Below are 14604 nucleotides of genomic sequence, written 5' to 3'. Positions count from 1 at the left end.
TTAATAAGCGCTTAGTAACCCTTATTAAGCGTTTAGTGATCTATACTATCTATTTAGTCTTATCTTATCTTTATATAACTTATATTATAGTTCTTCTGTTCTAATAAGTCCCTACTATTCCTATAATTCTATAGTATAAATATCCTATTCTAGCTGCCTAATAATTTAATAAGTTATATAGCTGTTATCCTTATTTATAGGTTATAATATTAGGTTCCTTCTCTAAAGCTCGTACTCTTAAAACCTAATATAAATAAGTTATTAGTCTTAAGTTAAAGATCTATTAATTATACTTTCTGATTTACCTATAATATTAATACTATATTAGGTTGTATTATTAATAGTTCTGCAATTTCTATGCTTTATTATTATTATTATTATTATTATTATTATTCTCTTAATATTACTGAGAATAGTTTTGAAGTTATGCTTTATTATTGCTATTGTTCAAAAGGTTTATATTATAAAATGCCACTAAACTTATTAGTTTATAGAAAATGTATCGCTATTAGTACTTCTAATAATATAATCTATTAATATAGGCTTTGTTTTTACTTAATATTTTCTTTTTGTATTAATTTCACTATAGTAGAGTAGTTAATAATAGAATCTTATTATCTTAATAATGAGGAGGAGGAAACTGAGGAGTTATTCTAAAAAAGAATAGAGGCGCTATAAAAGGCGTAAGGTGAAGTAAATAAGGTGCTTATAAAACTAGATTATATTTATAAGGCAAAGCGTATGGTTTTTAAGAAAGGTTAGAAGGAGATGTTAAAAGTAATAGGTGAAGTGGTTAAAAGTCTTCTAGCTAAGTCTTGTTTAGTTTTAGAGGTAGAGTTAATAAATATTTCTAGGGTTTTAGACTTAGATTTAACTCTTAATTAGAAGCTTAATATTCTAAATTTCTTATTATGGGAGTTTTAGTTTCTTATTAGTATACCTAAGTAAATAAAGTTTTTTATTTATATAAGTTAAAGTTATCCTCTAAGTTATGCTTATATTAATAGAAGTTATATCTTTTGTTTTTTTATCTCTTATTATATTTATTTTAATTCTTATTATTTCTGCTCTTTTTTTGCAGTATATACTTTATATTCTTTAAAAAATTCTGAAGTTATCAGTAGACTAGGTTTATCTCTAAATTTTATATTATTAAGTGTTCTAATATACTTATTAATCTTTTTGTAACAGTTAAATAGGTTGTTATTAAGTTCTTATATATTATCTTTATGTCTATAGTTTTTCTATGTAATAAGATATTTCTATTTACTTTCTCTATATTAGTAGTTAAATAGCTTTTTAACTTTATATTCTAGTTTATTATCCTCTATAATAATAAGGGTATTAGTTTGTAATCCTTATAAAGCTAATTTAAAGAGTCAGATATAAAATATCAGATAATATCTTATAGTTTCTAAAAGTTTAAGTTTATAGTTAACTAGTGAGATTACTTATAAGATTTTAAATAATTTAAATCTTTTATAATTAAGCTTATTACTTAGTTGTTTTATTTTGATATTCTGCTATATAAAATAAATACTATCTTCCTCTTTTAAGGTTAATCTTTTAATCCTTTATTTATTGCTAAATTATACTATATTATTATATAAATTTAAGTTTCTAGTATATATTATCTTAGATATCTTTAATTTATTATACTGAGGCGATAGCTTTTATTTTAGCTAAGCTAGTTTGTAGTTCTCTATAAATAGTTAGTTTAAATCTATAGTTAAAATAAGAGGGGGACTTCTTAGTATTTTCTCTAATTATACTATTGTAAGCGAATTAGGCTGTTAATAGTAATACTATGTAATTATTTTAGTTATAGTTAATATAGATATAAAGGTAGGTTTTAAGAATGTATTTAATCTTTTCTATTTATCTATTAATTTATAGGTAAAACGTAATAAATATTACTTATTCAATATTAAGTTATAATATAATTAATTTCTAGAATTTCAAAATAAAGATCTTATCTCTATCTAATACTATCTCTTTAAGTATTTTATAGTTAGTAATAATATACTTAAGAAAGGTATATATATATCCTTTAGTATTATTTAATTCTTTATATAAAATAAAATAAATATATTTTATAAGTTAATCTATAACAACAAGAATATTATTAAAATATATTTCTATAAGGGGTTCTGAAGATTTTAGTAGTTTAATAATAAAGTTAAGAGACATAAATTATTAAGCGGTTTATAGTATAAATAGAGGTTATAGTATACTATAAAGTTAGTATTAAATCAGTTTATTTTTCAAATAGAATTTATAATTTTTAATTACTTTTACTATATATTCTCTAACAACCTTTTTTCTATATTATTATTATAATTATGTCTAGGTTTTTATAATTCTTTAGTAATTATATGTAGAGTAAATATAGAATGTTTTAATTACTTTATTATCTAATTTACTAATTAAGCTAATATTAAACTATTTAGTTATTATTAAAAGTTTAGCTACTAATATTAAATCTCTATTATTATAATATTTAAGAATTATTTAGGTTTTTTCTAATACTAAGATATTATAATCTAAAAACGTTAGCTTTACTTTGTTCTAATCTTTTTTAATTAATAATTTAGAAGTTAAATTCTAAGAGAAGTTCTAACTATTTAATTTATTATTTATTAAATATTGTCAATATAGTGAAATATACTAAGTTTTTATACTATATATATATAAATACTTTATAAATTATTCTTAAAAACTTAGGTTACTATTTTTTAAAAGTTTTAATAATTACTATAAGCTTCTCATTATAAATCTAATAATTAAACTTAGGTCTCTAGAGTTTATAAGAGAGAAAGGTAACATACTTTATGAGTCAGCTGCGCATATCAGTCAGCTGCGCACTTTTTCCATGACGCGCTTTATTCCCAGCCACTTAAACCTTTAACGCGTAATATCTCAACAACCGCAATGCCGATTTACACCTAAGAAGATAAGATCATTCTTACTATTGAAGCGATCTCATTAACATATGCTCTAGGTTATAAACTTAGTATGCGAGGCGCTATAAAGATATATAGTATCCCCAAAAGTACCTTATACAACAGAATAAATAATTAACTACGCTGCAACTATATCTAGCCCTAACGATATAAACTTAATCTAATTGAAGAGAAAACACTTCTCTGATATATTATTAAGCAGGATTCTAGAGGATTTCCCCTATAACTTGCTAGTGTGGAAGATATAGTGAATCTCCTGCTGCAGATGTAGAATAGGATGCCTATTAGGAAGTATTAGGCTAAGAGGTTTATTAACTTACAGCTGACTGTAAAGACTATATTTAATTATCTATATGATTATTAAAGGGTACTTTAAGAGGACCTAGAGGTTATTTCAAAGTAGTTCATATTATTAGGTAATATAATACCTAAATATAGCATTAATAACAAAGATCTATATAACTTTAATAAGACTGGCTTTATAATAGGCGTTATTACTAGTTTAATAGTTATTATATATGCTGATAGATATAGAAAAGCAAAATCTATTCAGCCTAATAACTATATATAGGCTATAGTTATTAAGTGCATTAATTTGAGGGGATAGTATATCCTACTTTTTATAATTATTTAAAGGTCTTATCACCTTACTAACTAGTTAATAGAATCAGGCTTTCTAAGTAACTAAGTGATTAAACTAACTACTAACAGATAGACTAATAATAAAACTAGCCTGGACTAGATTAAGTATTTCGAAAAGCATATATAGGCTCATATAAAAGGTGTCTATTAGATGCTTATAATTAATAGATGTAAGAGCTATTTATCAGCTAAATTTAATAAATACTATAAGCAGAACAATATTATAACTATTAGTATACCTCTATATTTATCTTACTTACTCTAGCTATCAGATATTACGCTATGGTCACCTTTAAAATATATATATATAGGGATGAAATCAACCTATCTATTAAATCCTCTATTAACTACATTATAAAGTCTAAGTTCTTTATTACCTTCTATAAGGCTTATAATAAGATCTTTATAAATAAAAATATTAAATCCACCTTCTATAGAGCTAATATTTTACTATAGGACCTAAATCATATAATTAGGAAACTTAATATATATATATAGATGCCTACACCTCTTGCGAATGATCCCTTAACACTACTAACCTAGCAGTTACAAACACCCTCTAACCGATATAAAGCGCTTTCACATTTAAACTTTATTAAAACTCAGATCTCAGCCTATTAAGGAAGCTCTCTAACACTAATAATTAAGGCGGTCAACCAGCTAGCAAAGGGTGCGCAGGTAATAGCGCACTTAATCATAATTTTAATAGATCAAGTGCGCACACTTCAGGATGCTAATATAGCGCTTACTAAGCGCTAGAGAGCGAAAAAGATATACGTCCAGCTTAGAGGAGCACTTAGTATAGCAGAATCTCAGGTTATCCTAGAAGAAAAGGGTAAAGAGAAACGTCCAGCGCCTCAAGAAGGTGAAGATGGGGGTCTGTCGAAGAAGGGTCGGTCGGCTTAACAGCGTTGCAGTGTGTGCGGCAAGATAGGCTATAATGCGCGAACGTGTTCTAAAGATGTAGAATCATCTAGTGAATCAGATGCTGAGGAGAGGTAATTGATTTTCTACGTTCTGGTTGTAAAAGCTCTTATGATGTTTGAAAGATGAGGAAAAGTGTGCGGCTGACTGATATGCGCAGCTGACTAGTAAAGTATGTTATATAGATATAGTTATCTTTTTAAATCGCTCTAAGATAGCTAAGCTCTAAAAATGAAATCTAAAATATCTATTTCTAGCTTAAACTATTTTTATGAACTTAAGATTATTAGAATTAGTTTATTAGATATATAGTCTTTAAGTTTCTAGAAAACTATATTTTAAACTTTTTTCTATTTAAATAATTAGTTTTTATAGCTAAAGCTTATAAAGAGTATATTAATTTTATTACAATATTTCATAAATTCTTTATAGAAATTAATTAATCTAAGAAAGCTTTATACTTCTTTAAGGTTGATTAGTATTAGCTATTCCTTCACAGCTTAAGCTTTCTTTTTTAATATATTAATATATCTAGAAATAATAATGTATCTAAAATATTTTACCTCTTAAATATAGAATATACTTTTCTCTAGTTTAACTAGAAGTTTAGTATTTTAAAGGATTTATAGTATAAAGTATATGTATTCTTTATATTGTTTTATTATAAAAGAAAAAGAAAGATATTTTTAAAATAGATAATTATAAATATATTTATAAACTTCTTAAAAACTTAGTTAATTATATGTTAAAAAGTAGTCAAAATATTAATGAGATTAAAAAATATAATAAAATATTCATAATATCCTCTACATATTTAGAAAATAGTTCTTTATTTTTCTCTTTTTCTTTTCTCTTAATAAAATTATATATATTTTTAAGGTTTAATGCTATAAAAGAATTAGCTTTATAGAAAGGTTATTATAGTTCATTAATTAAAAATAATAGATATTAGTTTTTAATTATTATTTTATTAAATATATAATAGTTAATATAAAATTATAGCTTATTATTCTTTTTTAGTATAAATAGAATTAAGATTTTTATTAGTAAAATTAATTCTTTAATATAGCTTTTCTTAAAGCTTTTATTAAGTTATTTACTAAGAGCTTCTATTTGTATTAAGTTAAGCCTATAAATTTTATTAAATTTAGACTTTTTCACCTGGTTAACAGGGATGTTATAATTAAATTTTATATATTTAAGCAGTTTAATTTCTAGTATAATTATAAAGAGTTTCTTATAAACTCTATATGTTTCTAGAATAAATGGAAATATATTATTCTTTTATTTAAGATGTATTATTTTTAATAATTATAACATAACTTCTTTTGCTTTAAAATAATAGATATATTATACCAATACTTTATAATTAGTAAATCTATTTAAAGCTTAAGTTTTATAGAGCTATTTAAAAGTTAAATTATTATTATCTTAACAAAGTTAGCTTATTTTTTAATCTATTTAGAAATTATTGTTTTAAATTATAACATTCCTAATATAATATTATATATATTAAGTTTAATAATATTAAATTAAAGTTATTTATTTTAATTTAAATAATTTATCTTAAAACATATAGTTTTATTTTCAATAGTTCCTTTTTTATATTACATATATTCTTTTTTAATATTACTTAGCTAATATATATATTTCTTTTCTTATTATAGTAGTTATAGTTTATTTAGTATTTGAAATAATGTAGAATTCATTTTCGTTTTATTATTAATAAATCTAATAATTATAATAATATCAATAATAACTACTGATTATAGATGTGTTTTTTAATTTAGAGATATTACATAAATTATCTTTATTATTATTACTTGTTATAGTCTCTTATTAGTGAACAAATCTAGTTTTTTAATTACTTTAATTATTTAAAATAGGTTATCTGTTTTCCTTCTCTTTATGCTTTAATACAACAGTTCTCCTAAATGTATAGTTATAATAGGTTTACTTCTTATTAGAGGTGTTTTAAAGCTTTAGCTTTTTAGTTTATATGTAAGAGGTATTTACTCTTTTAGTATTTATTTTATTTTATAATATTATTATATTAATATCTTATAAAATATTATAAGCTTAAGCTAAAGATTACTAAGTTATTATTAAATATAGTTATAATTTATCTAATTATAATAGATATTATATAGATGTTCTAAATAGGACTTTTGTTATATCTTCTAGAGTAGAACTAATATTTATATTTATCTCTAAGATTATCTTTTATATTTATTAAAAAAGTATTAAGGTTAGAAGAAGTTATAATAGTTATAATAATTACTTTTTAAAGTTAAGTAATTTTTTATGTAGAGTTTCAAAATATAATCTTAATTTTTTTATTAGTAGGTGTTCTATAGAAATACTATTATTAGATGTTATAGCTTTTATTAATTCTTTAGTATTAAATAAATTATTTAGGTTTTTCTTTATTATTAAATTTCTCTTTAGAGCTAATATTAGGTATATTAAAATTAAACCTATAAGTAATCTCTACTTAAGTATATTAATAACTAATATTATAAGGTTTATTTAAATTATAAGGTGGATTTTCTCTTTCTCTAAAAATCTAATTACTAATAAGACCAAATATTCATTACTTAGTTACAAGGTTATTTTAGTGTTTAGGTTCTTTATTTAATTCTTTTTTGACCTATTTATTAAGTTTTTAGTTAATCTATTGTTTTACTTTATATTAATAGATCTAATTAATTTCTTATTAGATTTAAGCTTCTAAATTTTAAATTATTTATTAACGTTTTTTTGTTATAGTTTTTAAAGTTTAAGTTAAGACTATTATAAGTAACTTACCCTTATTGATTAGTGATATAAAAGGTTAATACATTAATAAGTTTAAGTTATTATATTGAAAGTATTTTATTTAGTTATTTAGTAGTTTTTCTAACTACTTTATTATTAGTCTATAAAGCTATTATAAAGGTTTTAGTTTTAATCTTAAGAATCGTTATATTATATTTAGTTCTCCTGTAGTTTAAGCTATTAAGCTAGTATCTTAAACCCTCTTTATTACTATAATATATAAAGTATTTATTATTATAGTATTTGATCTAAAAAAAGGATAACGTGGTTCATCAGTCAGCCGGCCGGACCAGTCAGCCGGACGTTTTTTTCTAAACACTCTTACGTCCAAATCACTTAAACCTTTGACGCGTAAAATCTCAACAACCATAATGCTAATCTACACCCAAGAAGACAAAGTCATTCTCGCGATTGAAGCGATCCGATCGACACGCGCTGCAGGTAATAACTTAAGCATTTCGCATGCTGCAAAGACCTACGGTATCCTAAAGAGCACCTTAGCCGATAGAATGAACAACTGACTGCGACGCGAATAAGCTCAACCCTAACGACATAAACTCAATCCGATCGAAGAGAAAACACTTCTCTAACACGTTATTGAACAGGATTCCAGAGGATTTCCTTTCCGCCTCAGCGGTGTGGAAGATATGGCTAATCTCCTGCTGCAAGCCTGTAATGGCAAGCCTGTTGGCAAGCGATAGGCCAGGCGGTTTGTGGACTCACAGCCTGCTCTGAAAACCAAGTTTAATCGTCTATAAGATTATTAAAGGGCTTTTCAAGAAGATCCTAAGGTTATATCAAAGTGGTTTGCGCTATTATGCAACATAATGGCTAAGTATGGCATCTAAGAGGGGGACCTATATAATTTTGATGAAACTGGCTTCATGATGGGTATGATCACCGCGTTAATAGTGGTTACACGCGCTGATCGACGCAGCAAAGCAAAGTCTGTCCAGCCTGGCAATTATGAATAGGCTACAGCTATTGAATATGTTAATTTGGGCGGGTGGTGCATCCCTCCGTTTGTGATCGTGAAGGGCGTATATCACCTTGCCAGTTGGACCATGGAATCAGGTTTTCCAGGCAACTAGGTGATCAAACCTACTGCTAATAGATAGACGGACAATCAGATAGGTCTTAACTAGATTAAACACTTTGATAAACATACTAAGAACCAAACGAAGGGCGTCTACTAGATGCTTATTATCAACAGCCATAAGAGCTATTTATCAGCTGAGTTTAATGATTACTGCAAGCAGAATAATATTATAACCGTCAGTATGCCTGCATATTTATCGCATCTACTACAGCTATTAGATATTGCCCTTTATTCGCCTTTAAAATGCGCATATGGTGATGAAATCAACTAATTTATCAGAGCCTCTATAAATCATATCACTAAGTCTGAGTTCTTTGTTGCCTTCCACCAGGCCCATAACAAGGTTTTTAATGAGGAAAACATCAGGTCTGCTTTCCAAGGCGCTGGAATTTCACCATAGGACCCAGACCATGTCATCAAAAAGCTCGATATGCATTTACAGACGCCTACACCTCCTATAGCTAACCCTTTAACACCTCCACCTTAGCAGTTGCAAACGCCCTCTAACCCACAACAAACCGTCTCGCAGTCCAACTTTATCAAAAGTTATATCTCTGCTTATCAAGGAAGCTCACTGACACTAATTATTGCTTCAGTTGAGCAATTATCAAAGGGTGCGTAGGCAATAGCGCACTTAATCACTATTTTGACTGATCAGCTTTATACCCTTAAGGATGCAAATATAGCACTTGCTAAGCGCCAGAGGGCTAAAAGAACGCAGGTCCAGCTTAGAGGGGCACTTAGTATAGAGGAATCTCAGGTTTTGCTTAAAGGGAAACAAAAAGGGAAACGTCCAGCACCTCAAGAGGACGACGAGGGGGGTCCATCAAAGAGAGCCCAGCCAGCTCGGAGACGCTGTGGTATGTGTGGTGAGACTGGGCATAACGCGCAAACCTGTTCTAAAGATGTCGAACCCTCAGGAGATTCTGATAGCGACAACTAATAGTTGATTTAATGCGTTGTGGTTGAGAAATACTAGATGTTGTTGTGTATGTGGGAAAAAACGTCCGGCTGACTGATGAACCACGTTATATAAAAGGTTTTAGTTATTATACTAATTAATTTAGTTTGCTTAAATATGAATTTCTAGTTAAGTTATTTAGGTTATTTATAGTTCTTAGTAATATATCTTATTTTGTTATAGTTATAATATTTAAAGTTTTAAGGTTTTTTATTATCACTTTTAGTAGTTATACTAAAATCTATAGGTTTACTATATTATCTATAAATAATATTTTATTAAGTATTACTCTAATTATTATAAAGTTTACTATTATTATACTAACTATTAAACTTTTATTAAAGTTATTATTTGTATTTATATCTTAAGTTTAAGTTCTAATATTTATTGCTTTGTTTTTTATATTATTTAAAAAGTTAATTGTTAATCTTAATAATAAATTTAATATATTAGAGGAAGTTATTAAATTAGTTAACCTTAATAATTTCATCCTTAACTTTATCCTTTAATCTTTAGTAAAAAATAAACATTTTAGTTTTTTTAGTAAAATTAAGCTAAACGTTAAGTTACTGAAAATTAGTAGAATAATTTTTAATAAATTTAGTTTATTAAAGTTACAAAAGGTTTCTCTTAGCTTATTATTTCTTATTAAGGTTTTTAAAAAGTAACTAAAGTATATCCTTAAACTTTTAGAAATTAATATAGATATTACAAATTTCTATAGTATACTTATTAAAAGTTTTATACCTAAAATACTCTTTTTAAATTAATTTAAATTATTAGAAAATGTTTCTCCTAAAATAAATAGCTATATGTACTATTTTCTTAGTTTTATTAGTAAAACCTTTATAATAAAAGTTCTAATAGTTTTTAATTTAGATTAGAAATCTTTTAAAAGTTCCTAAAGTTCTATTATAAATAATTAATGTATTAAGCTTAAGTTTCTATTATTTTCTATAGAGAGGTATCATAATAATATTAATAATAGCCTAAAAGGTTTAGTTTTTATCTTTAAATTTAACTGCTTATAAAGTAATTTATTAAAAAGCTTTCTAAAGGTTATTAATAGCTTAAATGTTTTTATTAAATATACTTTAAATTTATTTAATATTACTATTAGCTTTTACTAGTTATTGTTTAAGTTTTATATTATTATTATCTTCTTCTAAGTTTTTCTTCATCTTATAATTACTAAGGCTTTAGGCTAAATTATAGGTTACTTATTTAGTAGAGAAGCTTAAAGTAAGTAACTTAATAGAAATATAAAAAGATATTTTATTTATACTATTTAGTAGATATTAGTAGTTAATTTACTAAATAGAAGTAATTAAAATGTTATAGTTAGCTATCTAATAATAAAGTCAACTAATAGAAGCGCAAGATTAATATATAATAATAGTATACTAAAGTTATAATCTAAGTTATAAGTTATAAGATTTATTATAAATCAGTTTTTAGAAGCTAAAATGATTAATGTTAAACTTAATAAATTATTTATAATAAAAGTAAGCTGAAAGTATCCTAAGGATAAATATAAGGTTAATTACTAAAGAGCTATGGAAGTCTAACTATAAGCTAAGCTTAAAGTTATACTATATATAAGTTCTAGATAGTCTTTTTATTATATTACTAATTCCTCTTTAGGTACTAGTAAGTACTTAGTAATTACTAGTGAGCGTTTAGTAACCCTTTCTAAGTGCTTAGTAATCCACACTGCTTACTCAGTTTTATCTTATTTTCACATAACTTATACTATAGTTCTTCTGTTCTAAATAAGTACCTGCTGTTCCTATGATCTTATAGTATAAATATCCTGTTCTAGCCGCCTGATAACCTAATAGGTTATGCAGCTGTTATCTTTATTTATAGGTTGTAATGAATAACTTTCTTTTTACTAAAAAGAAAACTCTCTTTAAATTCGCTTAGAAGTACCTATTTAAGATAGCTAATAAGAGTAATATATTAGAGTTATATAGCTTCAAGATTAATATAGATATAGTTAAAGCTATCAATAATAATGTTAATATTCATAATTACTTTATAAGCTTTTTTAAAATAGCTAAAGTAGCTTAATTATTTAAATATTAGTAAGTTAGGAAGAGTGAATATATTAAGAGTATAGCTAATAGTAATAAAGCTCTTTATTAGGACTATATAGTAAAGTAGAAGATATTACATAATATAATAGTATAGCGGCTTTAGGGCTACTATACTTAGCAGAGCTTATAGTGTAGACGTCTAAATAGTAGAAAAGAGGAAGATAGGTACAGATTGAATATAGCGTAAGAAATAAAGGAGACTAATAGAGATAGAGGCAGCTAGAGGAAGATAGTTAACTTAGCTTATTATAATGTTTAAAGTCTAACTAATAGAGGAGTGTGGAGGCGAAAAAGATATCTAAGTAGTTATATAACCTAAAGGTTATTAGTAGAGGGTGAGGGGACCAATCTAGCTTTCGCAGTTAATACTAGTTAAATTTCATAATATAAGGCCAGCAGCCTGAAATTTTTTATATTATATTAGTATATTTAAATAATACTATACTGTATAGTAAAGTAAATAAATATAATATTAATAATAGCTATTTCTTAAGAATTAATTCTTTTTTAGAAATCCTAAAAAAATAAAATTCAAAAAAACTTAAAAAATCTAATATTAAATTAGCTTTTACTTATATAAACTAGTATAATATATATTAATTCTATTAAAAATCTTTTTAAATATCTACTTATTTATATTTAAAGTTAAAGTTATAAATCCCTTATAATTAAGCTCTATATTAACTAATATTATAAATATTAAAAGAACTACTATATATTAAAAGATAATTTTTGTATAGGAATTTTTATAATTTTCAAAAGTTAATTATAAGCTATAAAAAGCCCTTTTTAAGGTTAGAGCTATAGAGTTATTAGGAATGTTAGAAGTAGAAACTAGTCTTTTATATAGAAACCTAGTATTTTCGCCCCCTATGTGAGTAGGGGGCGTTTTGCGCTTGACGCAGGCTGACTAACGCCCCCGGGTAAATGTAGTTCAGACGTCGAATCCTCCGGAGGGTTTGCTTCATGGATCAGATGCCAGTAGCCGACCACGACTCAAAACAGTCCTTTCACAGTATTACATACCTGGTGCACATGTCTTCCGTTCCTCTGCCAGACAACGCTGCAGCATCGGAGCCACGGCTGACTCCGCCCCCGCACCGCAAAAGAGACAAGAAGCAGCTTTCCTGCGGCTTCTGCCGGCAAAGGAAGTAAGACGCCTGCCATCTCCGTATGTTCATTCTGGTTGAAAAAGATGCTGATTGAGATCAAGACTACGATGCGACAGGCGCCAGCCATATGCCGCATACACTATTCGAGGCATTGGTCCATCGTGCGATCCAAGTGGAAGTCCACAGGTTCCAGCCATTCTGCGGGCCCAATCGCAGGTTGGTATTGTCAATCTTGAAGAAAGACTGAAGCACATTGAGAATTTAGTGCTTTCAAATATGAACTCTGCGCGTGTGCAGCAACATGACAATGCGGGACTAGTAGCGCAGCCCAGCATTCTATCCACATCGGCCCAGCCGGTGCCGTCTGCTGAGCCAGGCACGATGCTCATCAGCTCAAAGGGGACTACGTATTTCGAAAGTCCGCACTGGGAAGCCATCATGGATGAGATTTCTGATCTCAGAAATGACTTCAGACAGATAGATGAAACACAGGCCCAGATTGAACCTACGGACACGACCTGTAGAACGGCATCTAACACGCCACTCCTGCTGTATGGATCTATGCAGCCGGTATCGAAGGAGACATTATTGTCAGCCTTGCCAGAACGGAGTGCAGCAGATCGTTTGGTATTCCAGTACTTCAACGAAATATCTATATTGCCTGGCAGGTCTCCCGATCCCCCGACGTTACTTTGTCTAAGAGTCTATGCGTATGCAGCACGCATAGTGCATCCACCGAAATTTCTTGAGCAGGTCAGTTATCTATCGTTGAAGATTGCATGGAACCTCTGTGACTTACTTCAAAATTGCACAGTACGAAAGCTTTTGGGCCAATCCATCAGCAGTCTCTTTGTCCTGGTTGGGTCTCTTGTATGGGGTGTTGAGTCTTGCCGACCTATTCTCCTCCAACCCTGAACACAGACACCCCGAACCACAACCAAAGTACTTAGAGCCGTTGGTTCAGTGCCTTATTGCTGCCGACTATGTTCGCGGAGGACCCAAAATCATTGAGTGTCTCATTCATTACTATCTAGCAGAGTTCTACTTGAACCCCGTAACGAAGGTCGGCAACTGGATGGTCGCCGGCATGATAGCCCAGCTCGCAATTCGTATGGGGTACCACCGAGACCCATCCAATTTCCCGCGCATCAGCTCTTTTGAGGGCGAGATCCGTCGCAGAGTCTGGGCCACTGTACACATCTTCGACACCACCATGGCCATGCTCGTCGGTGCGCCGAGGATCATCTCGAATGGGACATGGAACACTAAACCACCCGGCAACATTTTGGACGCCGACCTCGACGATATGAACTGCGTTCAACTGCCAGCATCACGTGCTGACACCGAAGTTACCGAAGTTTCGTTCTTGCTGGTGAGATACAAGATGAGCCTCGCCATGGGTAGGCTGGTGGATTTGAGCCTGGTGAACAAGCTAGAATCCCAAGAGGATGTGCAAAATGCCGAAGCTCATCTCAAGATAACGTACGATTCAATACCAGAAAGCAATACCAGAAAGGTTCAAGTTCACCTCACTCGTACATTGCTTGTCAGATAAGCCGGTCAGTGTGGCGCACCGGGTTATGATTACCTGTCTTTATAACATGACTCGCATCATCCCTTTTCAAGGCCAACTACGGAATATGTCCCGCACAAGTTCGGCGTATCATAGTTCTGGTGAAGAACACGAGGACTGGGCGTCGTCGGCACGATCTAAATGCATTAGCGCCGCTTTTGATGTTCTCAAGCATTTCGTGTTTTTAGATACGGAAACACAGCCGGGCGGCACCTTAACTGCGCTGAGAAGCAAATTGTCTGCCCTGGTGGTCCATGAGTGCCTTGTCGCAACCGCAGCCCTGAGCACGTATTTGTACCGCCGGTCCAACGCGCCCCTGGTTGGCCAGGTCGGTGACTCAGTCAGCAAGCCAGAGATGGAGGCTATGTTGGAGAAAAGCTACCAGATATGGTCTGGGTGGGGCAGGTGGTCCGC

The 14604-nt window shown here is 29.0% G+C and overlaps 1 protein-coding gene across 1 annotated transcript; it reads left to right on the top strand.

The window, feature by feature from the left end:
* Window positions 1-13055: 13055 nt before the first annotated feature.
* On the top strand, window positions 13056-14172 carry fsa6-1 (Fusarisetin A cluster transcription factor fsa6; the record flags this gene model as incomplete). Its single annotated transcript, XM_037317510.1, has 2 exons — window positions 13056-13370; window positions 13432-14172. The coding sequence occupies 2 exons, from the start codon at window positions 13056-13058 to the stop codon at window positions 14170-14172; spliced, it is 1056 nt and encodes a 351-aa protein (XP_037182925.1).
* Between the last annotated feature and the right edge of the window lie 432 nt (window positions 14173-14604).

This window comes from Colletotrichum aenigma, assembly GCF_013390185.1.
Source record: "Colletotrichum aenigma strain Cg56 chromosome Unknown KSG_Cg56_contig02, whole genome shotgun sequence".
Taxonomy (NCBI): Eukaryota; Fungi; Ascomycota; class Sordariomycetes; order Glomerellales; family Glomerellaceae; genus Colletotrichum; species Colletotrichum aenigma.
This window is presented reverse-complemented; position numbering and strand designations above follow the sequence as displayed.